Raw genomic sequence first — 27,076 nt, 5'->3', positions numbered from 1 at the left:
TAGATATATCATTTTTCCAAAACAGTTCTTTTAAAGTGAATGTGACAGTTCGCATATAAATATAGAATATGTCATATGAAAATTTCTTTAATTTCCTTGAAAGCCATACGATAATTTACACCGGTGTGAACTATCAATGTAAATAGCAGTCATCTTCTAAGTATAAATTTACGTACTCAAACATGTGGTTGAAAGCTAATATCTAAAATCACGTATAGCAGATCGTACTGGAAAGCATTAATGTCATCGGAAGAGTCACGTTTTCTTGTCTTTGTAACTATGTTTATAACTGGCTACTGAGGTCATGTTATCTCTTAAGAATTTCCTTATCAATTAGGTCATTATTAAATTATAGCGATTATTACATAGTGAGATTCTTTCTCCTTGACAAGATGTTTTCTACAATGGTATGTTTTTTACTTGCTTTTACTTGAAAATTTGACAAAACACAAAGCTGTTTGTATTTTAATTCCGGACTGGCAAAATTGCTTATTTGATATCGCTTTCAAGTTGTTGAAATCAACATGATTATTGACTCTTTATGTAAACAAGCGTCGCGTTTTGCTCTTGTAATTTATCTAATTCATTCATGTCATTTATAGTATCTAATCTGTCGAAATAAAGCAAGAGTCAAGAAACAAAATTATGGGACGCATCTAGACTGGGACAGAAAGTTACACTATTAGTCCCAGATCTAGATAAAACTAGAATGTACATTTCTTCAATAAAATTTATTTTGCTACACTGTTTCGAAAGACTAGCAAAGGTTAAGTCCCAAAGCAATATGAATTTATGCTCACTTGAAGGGGTGGGGAGCAATAAATTTGCCATTCTCAGTCCAGCATTAAATATTTCTAACAATTATTTCAGAACCGTGTACTGCTACTTACAATCATTTTGGTTTATTCGTTTGGACAAACACGATGCACAGGTAAGATTAAAGTATAAAAAAAAATGTTGCGTCATTCAAGGCATGTTCTTTATCATTTTCCAATGTTAGTCATGTTAACATTGTTATGATAAAACAACATATGAAAATATATCTATCCTTCAATAAAACTTTATTTATTTCACTGCTACGTCAATTTCTACATTTACTTCTTTATGCCCATTTGATCAGACATTTTGTCGTAATGCAATTAATAAAATAACGGCAATTCGACCCCAATAAACTAGGTATTAAACGCACGTGAATACAAATTGATAAAAACTTGAACAAAGTACAGAAACAATCTTTATTATCAATGTCAATTTATATACTTCCGATTACATTGTAATTAAAAACTAATAAATGGCACGTATGAAATAATTACAAGAAAAAAACACAAAACTATCCTGAGAGATTGCTGGTACCTACAAATCTTTCACATTTTGATACAGTATAGGACATCTTTAACTTACTGCGTACGTTCTCGTTAGGATTGTGTATAACTTGGAATCACCATAGGCACACCATACAATCAATCTGGCAGAAAGCAGTTCAAGCGTCGACAGCTGTCCCAGTAAATACACGTACATGTCGGCGCAGGAAAGGTCATTTTCAGTCAAAATTCACGTGAAGTAAAGCTTGCACAGGGTCAGAAATTTGTTAGCATGCTTCTTTGGATGTTAACTATGAATCCATAACATTAATTACTCGAACACAGTTGGGATATGTTAAACATAGATGAATACTTACCGTCCGTCAAATGTATTTCCTGCGCCGACATGTATATACTGGTTAAGCTGTCGACGCTTGAACTGCTGTTTGCCAATTTGATTGTACGGTGTGTTGTCACAAGTTTTTCTGATATCTGTCACGAATTTCCTGGAAAACGTTACGAATTTCGTCGGAAAACTTTTCTATATACCGAAGAAACAAATACAGTCGAACTTCGTTCGCTTGAACTCGGGGGTCTGTGCAATTTGTTCAAGAGATCGGTAGTTCGAGCCAACCGAGGTTGAACTATTATTACATAGAACATAGGCCTAAAGGTTTTCAAGCTTACATCGGTCAAATGATAAATACGTCAATATAATTGTTTGTTAGTACATTTGTTTCTAAAATATGTCATATTAAGAATTATTTTCCTTTTGAAAACAGAGTTAACGGTACTCTGTGTTAATCTGTATTCATGCATATTGTAAATGGTTTAGTTCAATTGGGCGATCATTATCCAAACTGTGAACAGTGTTCAAAATATATTTATAAGTTTATTATGGGATGAATTTATTTTAAACAATGAATTAAAAAATCTTGAAAAAACAACAACATTTTACAGCAGCAGCTATTTGTAGTCATTTACTAAAATAAACACACGCACAAGTATCACTCTGTAAAAAGATTACATTGTTACAATTCACGTTACATGAACCACAGTTGTAGGGTAAACGTCATTTATTTATTGACTTAAGCGCATTTCAGGAGTTATTTTCGTTTTATCGTTATTAAAGACGGCAATATACAATTTTATCATAACAAGCAAATCGGTTACAACACCTTTTATTTTGTATCAATTAACCTTAATTGTTTTTATCACGATCACGGGGTGTTAAACACATGTGTCACCGACAGTCAATTATTTAGAAAATGTCGAACCACAACTTTTGTTGTCTGTGTTCAACCGAAATGGTGTGATTTACACTATATTTATGCCGAAGGAACCAGATATCAGGTTCGAGAGTTCGAGCGATCGGTGTTCGAGCGATCCGAGGTAGAACAATATATATTATATAGGAATTTTGCCGGGACTGGGCGATGAGTTCGAGCGACGGGAGGTATTCGAGCGATCCGAGTTCGAGCGAACAAAGTTTAACTGTAGTAATTTTTATGTTTGAGGTGCTAAATTAAACTTTGATGTTTAAGCTTGCCTTACATATTGTATAATGTGTCAGAAAAAAACAACAACTTTATGGCTCATTTTTCACCTCCCTTTGTTTAAATTCTTTAAATAGTTTATAGTAAAATTTCTAAATTATTTGCTCATTCGTACATAGTGACCAGTTCATTTATGATCTTCTTCCTTGATGTATTCAATTGAAAGTTGCAAACATTGAGCCCCGGCTAACAAATATATGCCCGATATTTCAAATTTCCCAGAAGAGTTCTTCTAATAACTTGTGTTATTGCCATTGTGTTTCTTGCGTTTAGTTAGGGCACATTTTAGCTTTTTATTATTCAATGAGGAGATAAATCATTATAAAACGTAGTACGCTTATCCTTTGCACAAAAATTATAAAATGTTTGTTTTGAGTCGGTAGTATAAAGTATGCAAAGAATAAACAGATGAAACGTTATCTACAGTAAAACCTGAATCAGCGGTCACCTGTATTCAGCCGTATCATGGCTTAAACCGCCAAGGAAAAATGTTATTAAAAAAACTTATTGTTTGTTCTTAGTTACACGTGTTTAAAGCAACCACCTTTCTTCAGCAGACAATATACAGTTGTGCTTCCCTGATCTAGCGGCTAAGTAATTTGTAGCATATTATATCACATTAATAAGTATAACTAGGATAACCTTCAAGCCTTACATGAAAAGAATTGGCTCTAACTATCCATCTCTCGACGCGCCCTCCGGGTTCGAGAGAACAAAGTTCGACCATATACTCGTATTTTTGTTATATATTAAAGTACAAGAGTTTCCTCTACTTAGATTATATCGGGGGATGCCCATCAAACATTGACAGAAGATTTTACATTTTACTGTAAAGGAAATATCAACGCACATGGTAATACTTTCGGACATTTGGATAAGAATGATTCTAAAGATATGGCAACCAATCTTTAGTTTAACTTAACTTTGTTTAGTATAAATGTATGCAATAATCTTCCGCAACATGGAGAGTCCTGCAAGTCCAGTTATGTTAAAAAAAAAAGAATTAATAAGAAAAGAAACTAAGTGGATAACAGATGACTGACATCTTTAAAAAATAACAAATTGTATTGTCATCTCGTTGAAAAATGTACTATAAAAAATCATGATGCAATATTTAAGCATTTAAAGATGAAAAAATATCATTTTTGGCGATTGTTTGCCGACGAAATTTGTAACGTTTCCCAGGAACACCGTGACAGTTATCACAAGTTATAAAAGAACCCCATCCTCTGTATAACAGTTCCTCCCCCGTGTCGCAGTCTTCGGCAAACCTGTCTGACCGTTTTGCAAGTCAGACTGGTCTTGAACATGAAATGAGGTGCAGGACCGAATGTCAGACACATATTCAAACTGGCGATAAATTTTAAAATTGAATTTTTATGACAATTTCTGTCACAAATGTTCGAAAATATGTCCGTTACAGTGCGTCATCCGATGTCAGCCTGATTTGAAGATTATTACTAAATCAAAATATCTTTACTACGGAATAAACTTAATTCTAGGTCATACGAGTCTGCATTTTTTTCGCATTGATGATATTCATTTGAAAGCAAAGTAAATGCTCCACAATTATGTTTACCTAGCCCGTTTGTAGTGATCTCATCAAGGTAAACACTTGTCATGTCTTTCGAAAATACAGTTTGACTTGCCTTTATATCCACCTGTATTAAGCAACCACTTGCCTAAGAAATCAGTTTAAAAATATCTTAAACTTTCCAAATAGGGACTTTCTACCTTGATTCCACCCAAACATATATATAGATAAGATATATAAACACATATATATCTTGCAAGGACATAAATATAACTTAAAGATCCTGCAACACATTTTTATGGTTTTATATCATAAATATAATGCTCACATGAAGATATATCAATATTGTAAGTTTCCAAAGCATTATTTGTAAAGATATTACCGAAATTTACATTTTATGTTAATAAAGGGAGGTAATTATAAATTTATTTTTCATAAAGTCTAAATCAAATAATTCAAAAAGAAATGAATGCATATATTTTAATGATTACATAATTATAACGTGGACAAATATTTGCAGTAGTATTTTACAAATTCTTCGAGGTTTGAAAATTGTTTAAGAAGCATAATTTTATACATATACAATGTATAAGATTTCAAGTGTGGTAGCAACCTTAGTTATAATACACAGGATTATTAATTTCATGAAATTACGAATGCGTTAATTATGTTAAATGACACATAGCCACGTAATCGTCCAGGTTGTTTTTCAAAGACGCAAGCATTTTCTAAAAAGGCAGACCAAAGTAATCAGTCAAGCATATGACAAGAACGCAAGTTTTTACTTAGTTGTAGTTATTGCTCTGCGCCCACAGGCGCGGAGCTATTTGTGTTTACTATTTTTTTGTCCATGGGCCCGGATTTGAGCAATAAATCCTTTCGATTAACAGCTAAAGGTAAATCCGCATTCATGAACTCCTTTCGATTTCTATATTGGTTTCCCCGTCGATGATTCGCAGCATGTCATATTAATGAATGAGAACCGGAAAGCAGTTCTGCTGTTACATAAATTCGAAAGCTATAAATAGCTATAAATGTTATACATTTGTTATTTCCCTTTTTAGTAGTACATGAAATTATAATTTGTTACATTTTGAAATACATTTACACACAGCATATCAAGTATACTATTAGTGATTGAATTTGTCAATATAAAAAAGATTTCAAGCAAAAGATTTTAACAATTTTGCTTTTGATAATTATTTTCAATTTATATATATGAAATTAAATGTTTAATAATAACATGTTGATATATTGGTTGTTTTGAAATAATTAAACTTTAGTATATTAAGTTACATTTCACTTGCACCATTGATACAGCTTACCATTCCGTGATGAGCCCATATGGGCTTTCCGGCGGCGACCTTAGATAAACGCAATTAAAAAAAAAAAAAAAAAAAAGATGATGGTATGAATGCTGACAATTTCGGGGTCCGTACTCGACAGCGAAAGCTGCATTTTGTAGCCTTGCGATCGGATGGACCCGCCTTAAGGTTATCCTCCCTGTCGGCCAAGTTTGTTCACACAAAATTTGAGCAAAATGAGAGTAGTATCAACAAAGCTCACTTTGTTATAAGATGAGCTATTTGCAAGTATACTTCCAATTCTATGTTTTAAAGACTATTTTAAACAAAAATAAAAATGATAACAATAAGAAATTTACCTTGAATGGGTTACATTTCTGAAGACCAAAAACATTCTGTTGCAAATCTTTATGCACATTTCATGAATGGCAAAATCCAGTTTAAAGTCTATTTTACTGCAAACAAATGGTACTTTTTGCAGAAAATACAAACAAAAACTTTTAAAAACATAAATCTTAGGAAAGTAGTTTACCTGACCTTGAAATAAAGTTTCCTTTTAAAAGGAAAGGCTTGCACAGTTGTGCCTTCATCCCAACCCTTTAAAATTGTTTTTTTTTTTTTTTTTCAATTTATTATCACAATTTTTTTTTGAATTACGGTATTTGAATATCATAAAGTGTTTATTTAGTTGTTTTTTTTTTGTAAAAACGAATATTTTTTGTCAAAACGATTTGAAATCTATTCTCTATTGTATAAAACTTATAAAGAAAATAATCAATCATAAAAATACTAACTATTCTATCATACTGAAAAGGAAACAAGTGTGCACATTTCATTTCCAGAGAAATCATTCGTTTTGGCAGTTGCTAATTTCATTTATATAGCATCTTTATGGACAAGTAAATGCACTAAAATACTTCGTTACGTGGATAAGCATGTATCAACTATGCTACACGACCACAGATACGATGCGCTAACGTGGTAAGGTTAATGATATGCATGGGCTATTTTTAGATTACCTCACTGCGTTCATTAGATCTAAATATAACTCGATCATGCACTAATATTCTGTGTGATTTGGTAAGCAAGACCACCCTTTGGAGACGTAACCATCCTTTATTGTATCAGGTATATATGTTAATATACGTACCTGATTGTATATAAAACTAATACAGACAAAAACAATTATAAAAGAAACTAACTTTTGCGTCTTGAAAAAGAATTGAAACGGAACAATTTCGTTTATAATTTATTACGGTTTAAACCGATAAATCAAGTAAAAATAGAAATCCTATTTATATAAACAAACTGGGATTACCGAAGTAACTAAAATAGCTTAGATTTCCGTAATATTACTTCGTCTGATTCCGCAGTATGACGGAATCGCCCGAATTGTCACGATTGCAATCGGAACTACATCGGCTATAATCATTAAACAGAAGAGTGACGGAAAGGGCCAAAAAGTTGCGATTGGCACGATTGCAGCTGGTTTCTCGTTCAATCATGCACTAACAAATGTAAGCAGGAAACCACCTAACCGGAACAACTTTTCCAAAACAAATGGGCTGCTGCAAGCCAAAAACATGGCCTCCATGGCGTGTGTAAAAAAGTAGTACCATGAAAATAAACATCATTTACCTATTTCTTGTGTACATGACAAACAGACACACTTCCCTGTTACACATAAAAAGGTTAGATTTTAAAGTTTGATTGTGTTTTCATTTTAATTGTAGTTCATAAGGCTATAAATGATGATTGTTTTCTAGCACTACTTTTTACAAAAAATAATGGAGGCCATGTGCTTAGAAGGACATGAGATACTGATTTATTTGGAATTAAGTTTTGAAAGATTTTTGTATTTGCTGCAAAAAATAGCTTTTGTTGGCAATAAAACAGACTTTTAAAAGGATTTTGCAATACATGAAATGTGCATAAAACTTTGCAACAGAATGTTTTTGGTCTTTAGAAATGTAGCACATTCAAGGTAAATGTTCTTATTGTTATCATTTTTATTTTTGTTTATAATTGTCCTTAAAATATAAACCTGGAAGTGCATTTTCAAATCGTTTATCATTTTACAATAAGAGCTTTGTTGTTATATGAATTTTGGCCTACTTTCACTTTGGACAGACTTTAGTTAAAACAAACGTGACTGACAAAGCGGAATCACCTTAAGCATAGGTTATAGATAGATATCATGACAACAACAGAAACATTGATCTGCAGTTTGAACATGAAGTGTAATGTTTTTTTATGAATGGTTTTAAAGCAATTCAACATAAAATATATATTGATCTCCCTAAAAATTAATTTACAATAGTTTTTTTTTGTATATCACCAATGTCAAATAGCTTTCATATCTTTGTCTTGCACGAATATGATATAAGTGAATTTCCTCATACCTACCTTAAATTCAGGTAACAGTCTTCTATTATATTGATAAATACTGTATCACCATGTAACGCGTGTATAACAAAAAATCCTGAATTTGGTCTTTTGGAAATTCATCCCATTTTTTCATTCCAGAGTGTGTTCTACTTTCAGTATTGAAAGAAACCATTTTTTTAATTTGACATGAAAAATATATATGTAATATAACTAAATATTATAATATTAGTCCTTTTTGTTACAATTTGTATATTTGTTACAATTATAACAGACTGATATTTCTATCATCTATCTTCTGTTACTGAAACAGAACACAGTACAGTCATGTCACATAACATTTATAATTCTTGTAAGTCTTGTTTGTATTCAATTGAATTACTTTCCTTACCAGGTAGGCATCAGTGAAAGCATTTTTTATATTAAATATTTCCCCTCTTTTTAACGATGGACTGTTATGGACAGTGCATAAGATAAGTATAATTATGCAAAAAATGGTTTACAGAACATTCGGAAAAAATCTAATAATACTTAATCTGAATATAACATGACCTGTGCGTAGGAATAATTTGGTAAGGTATCTGTAATGAGCACATTTTTTTTTTGCGCGGAGCTTCTCAATTGCTGCATTGCAGCAACATTTGTACTTGTAGTATTTGAAATTCGTAAGTAACGGGAGTATAACAGTGGCTGGGGCAACATTGAGGGATGTTTCTGTTAAAAAAAAGGCCAAGGCCAAACAGAAACATCCCTCAATGTCGCCCCAGCCACTGTTATACCCCTGTAACTTACGAATTGCATATATTATAAATGTTTTATCTCAACTTCATTATTATTTTGTAACAGAAATCAGTAAAGTAAAAAATAAAAAAGTACTATGTGCATTTCCCTCTGTTGTGCCCTTTCACTTTTGTTTTAAATGGAAACCCCAGACAAATAAACCAATCAGCTAGCTATATGTTATAATTCAGTGAACGTAGCCGTTTAAAGTTTTCGCTGTTGCCAAAACAAGGAATGTAACAGTTAACTCTGAAACCGCAAGAGGTATCAACAAGAAACTTTGCACAGACGCTTTGGGGTCAGATCCTACCCCAACGTAAACAATCTATCAAAACTATTTTAATATTTAAACACGAATGGGAATCTATTACAAAGATAAAACTGGTTTTCAAACAATTTTTACATATATGAAAAAATACCGTAGAATTCTGTTTGACCATGTCATCAGCACATGAATTTAATGAGAGGCCAGAGGCTCACATAATATAATTTTTTTCAGCTCTTTCAAAACATTCAGTATTGAACTTACTCTCATTCAATGTCCTCTATTTATTAGAACATGGCTAAGTATACTTCTCAAAATTTGCTAAGGATCACTTTTTCTGCAGTGCGTTACTTTTGTGTATTTGTAATAAATGTGAAAATTGATTAAAAGGAATTAAATATAATTAGTAAGGAATCGATTTTTACTAAAATAATGACAATGTAAGTGTTCCTTGACGTGTGCCTGTTGCGGAAAGTTTTGGTTGGATGTGGCTTTCTGCAGCATATCCCAAGCATGCTCAATTGGATTTAAATCCGGGGACCTCGCTGGCCAATCCATGCGGACTATAGTTGCCTCCTCAAGATATCAATTTGTGATGTGGGCTCTGTTCTGTGCACGGGCGTTGTCATCCATAAGAATGAATCAGAGCCGACTGCGCCAGCGTTCGTGCGTACATGGACGTCTAAGATTTCATTGACGTACCATACTGACGTCAGTGTACAGTTTTCAATGTGTAGGTGCGTTTTCCCCTGAGCGCTTATTGCCGCCCACACCATGACTGAACCCCCGCCAAAACGGTCGTGTTCTGCAACGCATGCTGGAGCTAAGTGATCATTTGGACTTCTTTAAACCCTAGCCCGTCTGTCCGTGAAGTCCCCACAAAACCTTGAATTATCAGCAAAGAGGACCGGGGTCCAATCATTAACTGTCCATGTGACATGAGTCTGCGCCCATTGCAAACGCTCTTGAATTTGGCGTTGTGTCAAAGGAATGCGAATCGCTGGCCTCCGTGACCCCAACCCAGCATCATGCAACCTGTTTCTAACAGATTTTGTCCTTACACGCACACCAGTTTTACAATAAAACGAGAGTCGTCTTGCTGCTTATACACGTTTAAGTGAAAGCACATGGCCATAAAACACCAAATTTCCATGGGTATGCTTTTCCACGTGCTTATCGTGCAAGATGTACATGGCAAATCGATAACTTAAGTTCACGATTATAAGGTTCCCATACAGGTGTATCGGAAATAGAATTTTAATATGATTATAATAGGAATGAAATATGCACTGTCAAAACGGTGATCCTTAGTAAATTTTGAGTTGTATAATTGTTTGTCATTTCACCTTTATGATTATTTGCATAAGTCATTTGGTTGTAAGTCACCTCATTTGAAATTGTAAATCACCTCATTTGAATCTGTAATTTAATATTCTATACCCAAAATAAGACTGTTTAATGTGAAAAAAGAATTATTTTTTATTGACGCACCTATAGTGTAACGCTAACATTTAACGGGTCTTTACATTATGTTTGAATTTAACGCAAATGTCACGACAAAACATATGCACGGCCGTTCAATACTATTTTTACAGCACGGGTATGTGATAGACTAGCTTTCCTCGAAACGACTGTCATAAACAAATGAATCTAAGCACTCGTCCGACGATTAACATATACAATTTCATCACATACCCGTGCCAATTTTGCGACTCTGTAAATAAAGTATTGCACGGCCGTGCATATTTTCTGACGTGACGCCATTTACGTTATACAAACAGAGTGTAAAAATGCGCTAAATGTCAGCTTATGAAAAATGATTCTTTTGCACTTTAAACAGTCTTTATTTTTGGTATGTGATAAATACAATATTATATTCGTATTGAGTCATTACTGAATTTATTGAACTCGTTGAATAAAATAATAATTAGATCGCCAGAGGCTCGCAGGCTCACATAATATAATTTTATTCAACTCGTTCAATAAATTCAGTATTGAACCTTAACTCATTCAATATCCTCTATGAATTCTCATTATTCTTTTATCTTATTAACTTTTCTTGTTGGATGGAATCTCTTATTGTTGTTACACACTTTAATATTAATTCTTTATTTAATTATATGTGTATGAACGAATGAAACTCTTCAATCCATTTAGCTCAGTTACTAATTCCGTTTTTGGCAAGATCATTTTAAATGTAAATACGCTATGATATTTCTCGTGATTCTAGACCATTGCGTTTACATGTCTATTTCAGGTTCTTTTGGTCGAGACTTTTATATAGGTGTACCAAAAGCGTGGAACAATAGTCCACAGTTTTCACTTCTTATTACCTCAAATACGGCTGGATCAGCGACAATATACATACCATATTTAGGCATCAACACAACACGTAGTTTTAATCAAAGTTTAGAGTACAAGGTAACTGGTGACACCATAACCAATGTAAATACAACAGTGGAACACAAGGGTATACACGTGACAACAGATGTCGACGTCACACTTACTGTTATGAAATATCCAACCAGTACATGGGAAGGTTTTTTAGCACTACCTTCTACCATGTTATCTTCTCAATATATAATCTCGTCAGGCTACTCGCTTCAACGTTATTCATATAACAGTAATTTTCTTGTCCTAGCAGTACATGACAACACATCTATAAACGTAAATATAGACAACAATACATTAAGAGTCACGTTAAATAGACTTGATACGTATCTCGTTCGACGGTTAAATGATTTAAGTGGAGCTGTTGTTTTCAGTAATAAACCTGTTGCCGTCTTCTCTGGACACGAAGCTGGAACTTCACAAACGACATGTGGTCATTTAGAATATTTCGTGGAACAACTTTTACCTACCAAACATTTTGCTCAAGAATTTATCGTTCACCCGGTACCGCCAAAATCACAATATGTAGTGCGAATATATAGCTCATCTCAAAACACATCTATAACATTTCGAGATACAACGAATCAAAATAAGCAACTCCTTTTGAAAGCTGGTGATTTTTATGAAATTTTAAGTGATAATGGCGCAATGTATGTTTCTGCAAACCAACCTGTTCAAGTCATGTTGTACGGTACATGTAAGAATGATGCTAATACTGGCAACGGATTTATGTCTATAGTTCCGGCAATCAATCAATATAGAAACTCCTATCATTTCTCCGTGATTGCAACCAATGAACCTTTTACTCATTATCTTACAATCATTGCAAAAACTGAGGATATAGCTGGACTTCGAATCAATGGAAACCAAATGGGGAATATCTTTCATAGCTATGTGACACACGCAAACAATGAGACGTTTACTGTTAATGTATACAAATTGTCAGCCGGCGAATATCATCTGTATCACGTGACAAGTAGGACATTTGGAGCAATACAGTATGGCTTTGGTGATTTAGATTATGCTTACGGATACCCACTGGGAATAGAAGTTTACAAAGGTAAAATTTAAATGCAAGTACATTTTTTAGAAATAAGTTAAATTTATAATTAATAACTGCAGCCAGATAGTTGGTTCTCATTTCACGAATAAGTACTAATTTGTTAGAGTTGTTTTCTTGTTATACATGATTAAATGTTTAATGAACTGTTAACTGGGATAGTAATGTTTCGTTTCACATCATTCATTTCTTAGTACAAATTACTGTTTTTGCATGATAATGTATCATTTAAACAATATCTAAACATACAGTATTTAATAAAGGAATATCAAATGTTAAGAAAGGTTGTTTAAACAGAGAGGGGTTATAAATGGCGGGTGATGTGGGATCGTTTAGTAATTTCTGTGTGAAGGTGAGAGTAATTGCGGATTTTGTTATTAATAATCATCATTTTGATGGATAAGTTTTGAGACTACAACACACTTTTTTAAAAGCTACTTTATGTGTTTAAACTATATGTCTGCTGCCTGAAGTTTAAATATTATGCTTGAAGTTTTTAAAAATAATAATTTCAAAATATATGTATGAAAGAAATATGTGTGTAATTGCTAAAGCGCATGTATGAAATCGTTAATAAACGATTAAAATCTATATAATCTGATAATATTATTATACGGCTTATTTCATTTTACTTATAAATACATACAATATGCATGTGAGGCATTCTTTATTACAACTCTTTTGAGATTCAACCATGATATTATGGAAATAACATAATATTTACCTCTAATAAATTTTATAAAAAATATTTCATTCTAGATATTCTGAATATCATGTTGTAGTAGTTTTCTGAGATTTTGTATTTTGCTGCTCGCAACGTTGGAAAATTGATATCTCTCGAGACCGAAGGTCGAATTTCAAACGCTGCGTGTAGGAAAAAAAACATGACTGCAACAAACCAATACGTTTAAAGACAATGAGAGTAAAACCAAAATATCTAACTTCTATTAGTTATTGTAGAAACTGAAATATAACTGTCAAGATATAAAATTCACGAGTGACGGATGAATACGTAATTTTCGTCTCCAAAAGTTTTGTCTCCTTTACCAAATGCTACATTATACACAGTTATAAATGACCAACGTGAAAAATAGTCCGGTATTAAGGTGCCGTATTTGTCACTATCATAATACATTTTCTATCTGTTGAAGTGTTCTGTTGGCTTTCTCACATGAAAGAGTCCGAAGATGCTGGTGTGGCTTGAACCTACAGCTGTGAGAGACAAGTTGTTTGAAGTCAACTACCTTAACCACTCGGCCACACAATAAAAGTGCTGGTAACATTTAATAAATACAAACCGGATTATCATTGATTTGGAATACAATATTTATAACATGTTCGCAAAATTAATAAAAACCTAATTTTTTTAAACATTGTCATAGTATTACTCAATTGTATTTCTTTCCATATTGTTTTTATTATCAGAAAGCATAGGGAATGACGAACTAAGGTGTTTCGACTGTAAGGATATGACACATTTGTACCTCTGTGACACCGTTACTAAATGTTCGAGTGGCCAGGTATAAATTTTTTTTTTTAATTTTAATTTTTTTTTTTTTTGGACATTTTTATATCATAACCATTTGTAGACTTATAGTTATATTTACACTGTAAACAGCAAACGACGACATTCAAGCTTTAATGGTAAAGAACTTATGTGTCCCTATGTGTTTTAATTTATACAGTGAAACTGCTGCACTATACATATATATTAATGTTGCAAAGACGTTATTGCTCTACATAGGGCCGGATTGCTGAGGTTAAAATGTATTTAATTCACGAACTTGCAATTGCAATTTTGTATGAAAATAGTATTGAAACTGTATTATTACATGTGAATAATAACTAAAATGATGTACTATTTAGGAAAATTAAGAGTTTTGTGTACGGTGTTCCCGTTCAGGTCTAAAACAAAAATAGTAGGACATTACGATGGTGACAGTTCGACAATAGTGTTGCAAAGCGCGGCAGTTCGACGGTGACAGTGTATCGTACTGTCGCATTGTCGCCATGGTACTGTCATACTGTCATCATCGTACTGTCGCGCTTTTGTACCCTAACGAAACACAGTAGTTATTTGATGCAGTCTGACCATGGCAAAACGGTATTCCGTTATGGCCAGCGCGTTTTATCTGAGAACGAAAAGCGCGAAGCATGGCAGTACGATGGTGACAGTACTGCTGTACGATAGCTAAGCGCGTCAGTACGGTGGTGACAATATCACGATGGACTGTCATCATTGTATCGCGTTCTTCGCGCTTTTCGTTCTCACAGAAAACGCGCTGATCCTAACGGAACACCGTAGACCAGACATACGATAGGCGATTTAAATATGGTATACGTGATTTGTATTTTAAGGTATGTCATGTGGAGACCTATAGAACCAACAGTGGGCAAGTGAAGTACAACAGCGGATGCTTGGCCTCCGAGGTAAACAAACAATCAACTAAACATACATACACAGTGAAACACACAACCACGCACGCACACATACACACATAGAGTGAAATGTGTTGTGTTTTCACCATAATACAAATTTAAAGAAAATATAATCGATTTTTTTTCAAGCTTGTATTTAAGATAATGTTTTCTTTAAGGCCATGATTAAGGCCATGATTGAAATGTCTTTATCCTCCGACTATGAAATAGGATATTGTTTTGTCATTGTCAGTCCGTAGATCCGTACGTCCGATCTTAGAGGATAGACATTATAATTATGGTTATGTGTTGCATAAAATAAAATTTAACATTATGCAGTTCATTCCGAACAAATTCTAGGTTTAAAATAAATTGTGGGGTATGAAAAAGTGATTGAAGTATTTAAAAAAGACAAAAAAAAACCCATAAGTCTATCCCCTAAAGAAGTCCGTCCATCCTTCCGTCCAAATTTTGTTTTCAAGTTAATTCCCCGAATGCAAATGAGATAAGATGCGCATATTATCTGCATGCCCAAAATAAAACTGGCCATGATTTGTTATATATTATATATACAGAGAAATATTCTGCCAAAGATACTTCTTGACAACTACTTACTGGATTTTAACGAAACTTAATGGAAGTCATCAATACTTGAGTAAATACTTGACAATTAATTCGTGACCTTGAGCTTCAAATGGCCTTCAAGAAAAAATTATTGAATATTTTTGTAAATGTTACAATAACTTTTTGTCTTTTATTTACTATTTTTTTTGTATATATACAGTATATTTGGGCAAAACAATGCTAAAGGAAAGAGAAACCGACATGTTGAAATGTTAAAGAATGCACTCGTCCATGACCTTTTCTCAACTTTTTGTGATTAATAATAACCCGTATTCGGCGGGGTTTAAAAAAGTAAACGACTTGTCTTGTATATAACGGTGATCAAGTTGAACATTCACGAATTCATTCGATAGAAACATTTGATGATAGTAAAGTAAATTCAAAATGTCTTTATTAGAAAAAGTTTTTTTTTCAATATATGTTGTGATTCATTTTGTATTAACAGCAATGTTCTAGTAAGAAACGACAAACAAGTCAGAGTACTTCCGAATGTGTTCACTGCTGCTCTTCATCACTTTGCAATTCAAACGGCTGTGGAGCTGAGGGTAAAGAAAACAATTTTTGACGTTTTTTGTTACTTGCAGTCAGTAACCATAACAAATTTATATGTAATAACTATTAATATACATAGAACTTTTCCTTTCGTAATACTCAAACGGTATTTATAGAAAATATAATGGTACGTTGTTTATGTCTTTAATTGTGCGTTATAAATATCTTGTTCTGCTGCAAACGGAACAATCGGCTTTCTCCAGTGGCTTCTTGTTGTAGCCCGAGGTTTTCCGATTGGTTCTGCTGTCACGCAGCGCTGGCAAAAAAAAAGAAAAACCGCCAACAATTTAAAACGGAATTCTGTCTTGTCTCGCGCTGAAAATATGCCAACAAGTTTAAAACGTCCTGTGATTGTGCAGGACTTCATAGTTTAATGATTATAGTTTGCCAATCATACCATTGTTTCTCAGGTTTGCCTCCCCCTCAACTACGAGGACCGTTATGCTACGACTGCTCGTATGTTTCTAATATGGATGAGTGTAAGACAGTAAGGCTGTGTTCGAAAGACGAGGTAAGACATCATTTTACACACTTCGTATTAAAGAAGTGCATAACTATAGAAATTTGTAGAAAAAACATTAATGATTGTAGATGAATCGCTTTCTTTTTTCCCTTGTTAGTTTAATAAAAATAACATTTCATTCTTTATATTTTGATTACGCTCCTGGCATCAGTCAAAAATTTCAATCCTTTTTTTGTGTGCAATAATGGTAGTGTGTCCACGTATCAGCTAAAGGGCGAATATTTTGATATGCTCTTTTATTAAAATTTAAGATTTACAAAAAAAAACAGCTTCAAAACTACCAATCATGAACGTGGTTTCACTTTACGTAATAATTTGAAAAAAAAACAACTTGTTGTTAGTTCATCATGTGACGAAGAAACCTAACATAAAATGTCTTTAAATATTTTTTTGTTTGTTTCAAGGTTTGTAGCGTAGAGAAGTATGACTGGGGTGGAGTATATGACCATTACACAGCAAAATGCCATAACAAACAGGTATTGTTGATATAAAATACAACACTTTAGCGTTTTTATGATTGCCTGGTCTTTCTGGAACATTGATACCGATTTTGTTACTGATGAAAAAAGAAAACTTCATATTTAACAGTGCTTGTTTTTCATTGATATCAAGTGGTTTCCAAATTTTAAAATCATTGCTATGAAGATCAGATTTTATATTGCAAAATCATCTTTTTCTCTAACAAAATAACTTTTGACAAATGATGTTTGTTAAGAATACAAGCCTTTACACCAGAAAGTAATTTTCCTCATGATTGAACAAACAGAATAAACCAGAATAGGCTAAGGGAATTGTTTCTCCTACGTTTTTGGATGAAATGCCATCTTTAGAATCTAGATTTAACTTGCACTTACAATAAGATACAGTAAATTTGATGAAAAAAAAACGGTTTAGTTTGATTGTGCTGTGCAGTTCCATTAAAGTAATAAGTACCACCAAATTCAGTCTGTAACACTCACTCATGATGAAGGGCTTGGACCTTTTATGTTCTTGATATATATGTAGAATAGCCCTATGGTTTTCCTGAGGCTAAAGATATTATAAAAAATTTCATGTTCCTATTATTATATAAGTGCTAAATTTAAAAACGATACGGAAACAGGTTTTTATAAGGTGTTACACTTTCCATTTTTAGTGTATTTCGCACAAGAGGCAAACTGACGTCACATATGCACGAGAATCACGATCAACCCCCGTATGTAAAACCTGTTGTGACGCTGACCTTTGCAATTCCGATTGCTCAAAGACGTCACAAAATGGCACTGACGTCATCATTGTTGGTATGCTATTTCGTTATACTTCTATGTGTAAATAGTTTACATGTATTTGTAAGTGCACTCATACTCCTTTTCACAACATAAAAATAGATAAGAAAAGTAACCATAACGTGAAGAAGATTGTTAATAATAATAATTATGATAATTAGGACAATGATATATGTAGGTGATGATATTGATGATGATGATGATGATGATAGTGAATGCAAACATATGCCAACGTTTTATGCCCACGAAGGGCGGCATATCAAAATTGCACTGTCCGTCTGTCCTTGCATCCCAACTAACCCAACATTCGTGTCCGGACTGTAAAAATGATATTTGCGGGTGATGATATTGATGATGACGATGATGATGATGATGATGGTATTGATGATGATGACGAATGTCAATCTATTCCAAATTTTTTTCACAAAAAGAAATCTGAACACAGAAGTCTGTAATCTATCAATCACAACATCACTGCGGACAAAAAGGAAAAAAAATACCTTACTATAATTAGGTTATTGTAATGTGTAAACCATAATCAGATAAATATGTTTGAATTGTTTATTTTTGTTATAATATATGATACTTATTAATATGTATGGATGTTGTATCTTCGAATTGCCCGCTAATTTATCATGCATTATTTTCTCGAATGAAAACAGAGAATATGTAAATGAAATTGATTTAACTTATTCTAGCTACGTACTGTTATTGTTCAAATTAAAGATTGGCAATTCCCTTATTAATGCATTGTTTTTTCTATTTCAGGATGAATTCGGACGTTGTCATGAAATTACTCTTTGGTGATGGGAGAAAAACTTTATCTTAATAAAGACAAAAATAACATCAATTTACTTATTTATTAATCATTCAAGAGATTCGAAGTATAACAAAATAGAAATTTTTATCATTGAAGGTCGTCAAAAAATTGAATGAAAAAAAGGAAAATATTTCAAGCCCTCTTTGATGGCGACAGTGGTTATTGCAATCAAGTTCTACCATCCAGTCAGATTAAGCAAACTACAACATTAATAAGTGATTTAGTTATATCCAAATTTGTATTTTTATATTTTAACACATGTGACATATTCCTGGCTTTCCATGACTAACGATGCATAAAGAACCTAGGTAACAGAACTAAACACATGTTCATCAACAAATGTATTGACACATATTACAGTAGGACCATAGTTTCAATATGTACAATAGGGACTTGGGGAGAGTCTTCGAAAATCGGATGAATATTCAAAAATATAATAAGCATTCTGCATTCAAATACTTTTAAATAGATATCACACACCAAATCGCACACATACATACTCATACTTATCATGGCTTTGGTCTGTAAAACTTCATTCTTTCACGTCGGTTCTTAATTCCGGTTTTCTAAACATTTTGAAAATTTGAAGCTTTTTTCATATGGAAAAAATATTGTACACTTTATAATTTATTTATAAAGAACAGAACCGAAGTTTATGGAACCAAATTGACTTTAACACTTTGGTTCATCATCATAACACATATACAATTACATAGCGGGAGTCATATTTCTATACTAGTATCATAAGTTATTTACGTTACATTTCATAATAATTTTTATAAACATATGTCTACATATGTGATAACGAAATAAAGAATATATCAGAATAAAAAAATGTATAAGTTTAATAATAAAATAATTATAAGATTATTATGAAATAATATACAATGTGCTCCTATAAGTTCACTATACTTTTAAAACAAGAACCAAAACAATGTACATACTGTACAAAAATCTGCTGTATGACACATGAAAACAACAACATTTTCAATCAAAATTAGATTTAATGGTCAAAACGTAGATCATAGGTCGGCCATTTTGAAAACAGAATGTCATCATTTAAATCGCGATAAATTGTGTCACACTAGTTTTTTCATGATTCAGTAAAAATTACGTCATGTTATATTGCTCAGTTTTAAAAATTCACACTATCATATTTTGTAACTGAAAATTATTTTTTTCAACAAACAAGAACAAGAAGAAAATGATTGTTTCAGACATATGCACACATTTCAACTAATGTTGTCATTTTGCAAAAATAAGTGAAATGTTGATCTGTCTTCCGTTTATTTTATTTTGCACAAAAACTTTGTTGTTTATACAAAATGTATGTATGACTAAAATAGGCCAATTTTGACCAATTTTAACAAAAGTCACATTGAAATATTCCATAACCGTGCAATAAGTGATTACGCGAAATTAGCGATGTTGAGTATATATCTTTTTCCAATAAAACATGCAAATATAAAAGAGAATGGCTAAAGCATCGCTGAACTACAATGAGTAGACGTTATTTTCCAGACGTCATTTGGTTTATTGATGTCATATGACGTGTAAACATACCTTTTTATGCTGTGCATAAATTGTTTTATAATGCATTTGACTGTCCTATTTGTTCGATTGGTGAATTGTATGAAGCGTGTTAGAATTGAACTTTAGTAGATCTATTACATTTGAATCGAGAAATATGATAAAAAGACAAAGCACAATGATTTATTTTTATGCACACGCGTAGTAATATATTATTTGTATGCGCATTTTATAATCCGCTATATGAATATAGGAAATAACCCATCATGTATCTCACATATGTCAACAAATTCAATTTATGATTATTTCGCATTATGTCACCTTCAGGGACAGAAAATTTAGTATTAAGCGCATTGATACCTTATTTTTAATCATATTTTTTTCTATTTTATTTTCAGTCATTATATTATACATTATGTTTAAAACAATTTAGTTTTGAACATTTTTTGCAAGGAAAGAGAAATAACTGAAAGAAAATACAAACATTCCGCAAAAACAACTGTAAAATCAAATCATGGCAGATAATAAAGTAACAAACACAAATTTAAAAATCAAACACTACTTTGTTTACAGAGTGCTACTTTTACGACGAATAATTTCCCTTTCACTACTTCTTTGCTCAGGTGATAAACATTTAAAGTTCAGCAGATAACAAAATGTCTCATGACATTGGCACCTTTGTTAAAAAATGTTATCATTCTTAATTTAAACCTTTTGGTCGCCAAAAGTAGGATGATGTCTCCGTTGTACAGCTATTAAATTTCATTTTTGGCAACTGAGATTGCGTTAACTCTTGAGAGTTTCCTTATCAGTTAGGTCATTATTAAATTTTAGCGATTTATACCTGGTGAAAGACTGTCTACGTTATATGATGTTAGTGACAATGGTATGTATTTACTTGCTTTTACTTGTAAATTTAACAAAATACAAATCACATATATTCTAGCTATTTGTATTTTAAATCCGAACTGGCAAAATCTGCTTATATGATATCGCTTTCAAGTTGTTGAAATGAACATTATTATTGACTCAGTCTCTTTATTGACACAAGCGTCGTGTTGTGCTCTCGTTATTTATCTAATTGATGAATGTCATTTAGCATCCAATTTGTCGAAATAAAGCAAGGGTCAAGAAAAAAAATATGGGATGCATTTAGACTCGGACAGAAAGTTACATTATTAGTCCCAGATCTAGATAAAACTAAAATATATATTTCTTCAATAAACTACACTGTTTCGAAAGACTAGCAAAATTTAATGTGAATTCAATATGAATTTATGCTCACTTGAAGGTGTGGGAGTAATAGATTTGCCATTCTCAGTCCAGCTTTAAATATTTCTAACAATTATTTCAGAACCGTGTACTGCTACTTACAATCATTTTGGTTTATTCGTTTGGACAAACACGATGTACAGGTAAGATTAAAGTATTTAGAAAAATAGTTGCGTCATTCAAGGCATGTTCTATATCATTTTCCAATGTTAGTCATGTAAACATTATCATGATAAACCAACATATGAAAATATATCTATCCTCCAATAAAACTTTGTTTATTTCACTCCTACGTCATTTTTTATATTTATATTTACTTTTTTAGGTCAAGTTTATCAGAAGTTTTGACTTGATACAATTAATACAATAATGGGATTCGACCCAATGACCTAGGTATTAAACGCACGTGAATACAAACTTGTAAAAACTTAAAGGGTACAGTAACAATCTTTGTATCAATTTCAATTAAAACCAATATATGGCATGTATGAAATTATTACAGGAAAATTCGCAGGACAATCAATGAGATTGCAGATACCAACAAATTGTTCACAGTTTGATTTGATAAACATGGTCACATATTTGTTACGGTTACATAAAAAGAACATAGGAACTCTTTTACTATGTACACACACGTAAGGATTGCGTGGCCACTCGATAGCTAAAACGTGAAAACACCATGTGTATTACGTGACCACGCGATAGCAATTATGTGAAAACACAATATGTATTCCGTGGCAACGTTATAGCTGTTACGTAGAAACACCATAGATATTACGTCGCCACGCGATAGCTATTACGTGAAAACACCAAAGGTATTACGTGACCACGCAATAGCTATTACGTGGAAAAACCAAAGGTATAACGTGGCCACGCGATAGCTATAACGTGAAAACACCATAAGTATTACATGACCACGCAATAGCTATTACGTGGCACATGGCCACGCGATAGCTATAACGTGGAAATACCATAGGTATTATGTGGCCACGCGATAGCTATTACGTGGCAACACCATATGTATTACATGGCCACGCGATAGCTATAACGCGGAAACACCATATGTATTCCGTGGCCACGCAATAGCTATTACGTGGAAACACAATATGTATTACGTGGCCACGCAATAGCTATTACGTGGAAACACAATATGTATTACGTGGCCACGCGATAGCTATTACTTGAAAACACCATAAGTATTACATGGCCACGCGATAGCTGTAACAGTATACCAAAATTAAGTCTGATGTATACAATAAAACAATCATTATTACAACCTTCAGCGCTAGAAATTAGACAGATGACCAATAACAAGACGCATTCAAATGAATAAACAAATACATAAGACTTACAACAATCAAAGCATTCAGTAAGTTGATATACAAGTAAAACAACACACTATTTAAGCCGACGACTAACCAAAATATTTCATCAGATATCTAACAAAAACGCAATAAAGACAGGAGACAAACACATAATTTCTTTCTGACGATTTACAAAATAAACATTCTGTCTGACTACTTCCGACAAACTGAAATCTTCAAACTGAAAATATGGCAGGCTTTGACAATAAATGGTAAATATAAGCTACTGTCCATGCACCGTAGCACCATCTTAAGCGGAATTCAACATTAAGACATAAAAATGGCGAAATTTTGAATTTAGCACATCAGTCAAAAAGAATTATTAAATTTGAATTATCTACCCATTTTGATATGACGTCACTTTGTGAACTTTGTAAAGAAGTTTACCAATTTTTTTGTTATTTAATGGACCTTTACTAAATTTAAATCAGGGCATGATCTCAAAGCAAAACTTATTATACCCATCTAAGTGTAAATAATCAGCAAACAAGTAAATAAAAAATGAACTTTTTGTCCTAATTGTATTCAATTTCATATTTTACTGTGAAATATTGATCAATTATCCATTTTACCAACGAAATTTTCTAAAAGATGTCGTTCAGATTGTATCGTTAACGCTCAATTCTAAAAATGAATGGGACAGTCGTGTTTAATTAAGGTAGGTTTTAGATTGTATCATACACATATTTCATTATCAATTATTGGTCATTCATCATTATAATAGTTGATTATGAAATATATATTACTTATTCAACACCTGAAAATGACCAAAGCATCTATCATATAACTAGTAATTATGCATATTTTATTTTTAAGTAAGATGAAGCCTTTAATCATTCTAAACGACTAAGCGTTTAGGCACCTGTCGTACAAGGACACAAGCACTGAGATGGATGATTTACAGAAATGTAGTTATTCAGAAAGATGACATAGAAATAACTCTAGCCTTCAGTGTAACAACTAACATATAGAATTGATATCGATAATATAATAAACATGACAAAATCATTTCGGCAAACTACATACAACCATTCAAGAATTAAGTAAATTCGACGACTTACATATATTACGATAGCGAGATGATAAACAAAGCATTCAGTCAAGTCAGATTGGTATTTATTACAAAACGGATCACGAGGTTTGTTTGTTTTCTGGCGTTTTACGTTTGATTTGAACACATGTTTTTGGTGATATCTATGCAACATCCCTGGATAACTGAATAACCAGTGATTTCCAAATTCCCTGACCGACTTTTTGAATCAACTGTGAGAGACAAAGACCCTCAGTGTCAATGTAAAATATGATCAGATGACTAACAACGACAAATTAGAGTAGACAATTTTAGTGACCCAAGAATACAGTCAGACAATAAAGAAATTGACACGCATTTAGTAAATCAGCGTACAATTACACACTTGACAAATAACATCAGAAACGTATTTTATTATTCATTAACCTTCATGTCAGTTTTTATGGAATGGCACTATATTAACTACATGAAAAGAAAATTATTTTCTTACTTATGTATATTTGGCGTCCGCGCCGAAGCGCGGCGCCCCTTTATGGAATGAAATCAGATTTTGTGACAGGGCGACAGCAACTTCTCGAGCCTTTTAGTCGGTCATAATAAAAGCCAATCATTCCGATATGAGGGTGCTTAATTATTAATTAAAAATGAAATGTCGCGATATGTACAAATGAATAGCGAACTGGAGAATTTCGGAATGCAAACATTTTCAAATGAATTAACCTTCTCCGTCAATAAATAACACTCTTCGGGGTTTTTCATTTATCATTTTGAAGTACACAGTGGGTTATTATATGGTATGTTATTGTTGTACATGTATATATAATGATGAGTTGATGACCTAAACATTCCGAAAATCTATTTATAGAGGGATGTACTCCTATCGGTAATCCCGGTTTCTCCCGGTCTATTTTGACCGGGATTTACTAGTTATCACACGTTTATTGTCCGGTCTCTCCAGGTTTTGGAGTAGATGTTTAATATCGTTACAGAACAGAACAAATATTTTACAGATAAATAAGCTTTTTTCCAAAATGAAGGTTTGTCACTTAGTTTGGTTACAATAATTCATAAACACAGATCAACTCTCAAATTTATTGATTATTAATATACATAAACATACAATTCGAAAAAGAAAAAAAACACCAACAACAACAACAATAGCATGTTTCATTTTATCTATATGAGATACTAGTAATGGTATTAATATGACACTTTAAACTTTGAAACATTTTATTTAATTTGTTGTTCGTATTTAGTAAAGATGCCGAGGAATTATTCAAAGTTACAAATTATATTTTATGAATTATTTAATTGATTGATAATTTAAAAAATGATAAAGAAAAATACAAATGTACATGTACATGGTTTAAGAATAAACAATATTATACGTATATTTAAAGATTAACCATAATTTCCTAACTTTTTCCAGTTATGTTTTGCTTTATAATCGTTGGTCAATGTGACAATTGAATTCTTAAAATTTATTTTACAATTTTAATAATAAATAAAGAGTAGTAAACGTAAAAACTCCGCATTAAAATTGCACATAAAACACATAAAAAAAGAAAACAATATTAATAAAATCTGTAATTTTTTAATAAAATAGATATTACAGTTATTGTAAAAATAAACAATTATGCTCAATATGATCAACATGGTATTATAACCAGTGTCATATTTTTACTAAGTGTGAACAGATACCTTAAGAGGGGTTCTTCGCTAATAGCGATAACATGATAAGGGACAATTACACAAGTGTTGTGTTGATTATGCGTTACACATATGGATTATAAATGAATGTATACATGTATATCCGTTGCTATAAATAATCATGATCATAAAGAAATAAAAAAGTAATATTCTAATCTCTAGCATGCCAATCAAAGTTCATAATGAACAATGTCTTTCGTCCGTTCATTCATAAGTGATATACAATTCTGGTAAAAACCAATTAACCATTGAAAAGATTATAAGAATATCTTGTCATCATATGTCTACTAGTTCATCTTCACCTGCTGCATTTCTTGCTTGGACGCCCTTTGATGCTTTGCATCAATGCTTTTCTTGTCTACTTTTGAAATAGAACAGTTACGCAAGTCTTAAATTTTTCATAGTTTCAAATTAATGATTGTTAAGAAATTGTTGATAATAAATGTATGTTTATGTACTACATTTTGTTAAAAAGTTTATGTTCTGTTTTGACTTATGATTAAATGAAGACTCATAATATATTACAAAATCATAATAAGATAATCAATCAATTCGCTCTTTCATTTATTTCCCGTTCATTTATTAGAATGATATTAAAATCTGGTGTAAAACACATTAAGGTAAGATTTATTGGAAAAAAAAATGGGCCGATTGGGGAAAATTCCGAAATGTCTGGGACCGAAACGTCTTGGGTTATTTGGGACCGAAACGTCTTGGTCCGAAATGCTCGAAATCATATAAAATGAATTCATTCTCAACTCTTAGATTTTAACTGACAAAAACATCAAAGTGTAACAAGAATATGAAAATTAAGCATTGTCTTTGGTAGTACTGATATGCACATTATAAACGCTTCACGAGCAGAGTTAAACCATGCCAAATTTGAAACGATTTATTATCAAACATTATTGCGAATTTGTGTGACATTTTGCTTCAACTGTTCAAATAATGATAATTAAATTTAAGAATGCTTGCAATCATGCAATTATTTTTCAAGTAGAAATGGAGTTAAATAAATTGAACTGGCCTTTTTGTTCAAGAAAATCTGGAATACACTTTATCAATGCATCCCGATTCCTGACTGACAGCCAAAACGTACGAAACTCCTACGAATTTAAATTTGCCATCAACGTGGCTGTAGATTCGAATTATAATTATGTTTTCTTTCCTTTTTCTGTCACTATGATTATATGTTAAAGCACTATTAAAAACTAGTGATTTTGATACATATAATGTACCACAAATGATAATATTATAACGTTAAATTAGTGGGACTCGTAAACAGATCTGTGGCTATAAATAGATTTCAAAACAATAACACATGTAACTTGCCTATATACAGCGCCACCTATGTGTTTTATAAGGTTCACGGGGAGGAATCACGCCGTTCGT

General features: G+C 32.3%; 1 protein-coding gene across 2 annotated transcripts in view; it reads left to right on the top strand.

Moving 5' to 3' along the window:
- Window positions 1-366: 366 nt before the first annotated feature.
- Window positions 367-27,076, top strand: part of LOC132720213 (IgGFc-binding protein-like) — a 57,829-nt gene continuing 31,119 nt past the window's right edge. Inside the window, exons 1-10 of one of the 2 annotated variants that reach the window (XM_060704299.1) lie at window positions 372-407; window positions 871-931; window positions 11,383-12,576; window positions 14,002-14,096; window positions 14,935-15,006; window positions 16,064-16,163; window positions 16,581-16,681; window positions 17,098-17,169; window positions 17,829-17,973; window positions 18,727-18,808. In XM_060704299.1, coding sequence (XP_060560282.1) covers window positions 393-407; window positions 871-931; window positions 11,383-12,576; window positions 14,002-14,096; window positions 14,935-15,006; window positions 16,064-16,163; window positions 16,581-16,681; window positions 17,098-17,169; window positions 17,829-17,973; window positions 18,727-18,731 — 1,860 coding nt within the window. In that variant the 5' untranslated portion in view covers window positions 372-392 and the 3' untranslated portion in view covers window positions 18,732-18,808. Of the gene's footprint in view, window positions 408-870; window positions 932-11,382; window positions 12,577-14,001; window positions 14,097-14,934; window positions 15,007-16,063; window positions 16,164-16,580; window positions 16,682-17,097; window positions 17,170-17,828; window positions 17,974-18,726; window positions 18,809-27,076 lie in introns of those variants that run through there. The other variant, XM_060704293.1, reaches the window with a different exon arrangement.

The sequence above is a fragment of the Ruditapes philippinarum genome, unplaced genomic scaffold (genome assembly GCF_026571515.1).
Source record: "Ruditapes philippinarum isolate M1 unplaced genomic scaffold, ASM2657151v2 ctg9268_1_1_1_1, whole genome shotgun sequence".
Lineage (NCBI taxonomy): Eukaryota > Metazoa > Mollusca > Bivalvia > Venerida > Veneridae > Ruditapes > Ruditapes philippinarum.
The sequence above is the reverse complement of the archived record's forward strand: the minus strand, read 5'-3'. Positions and strand labels throughout refer to the sequence as shown.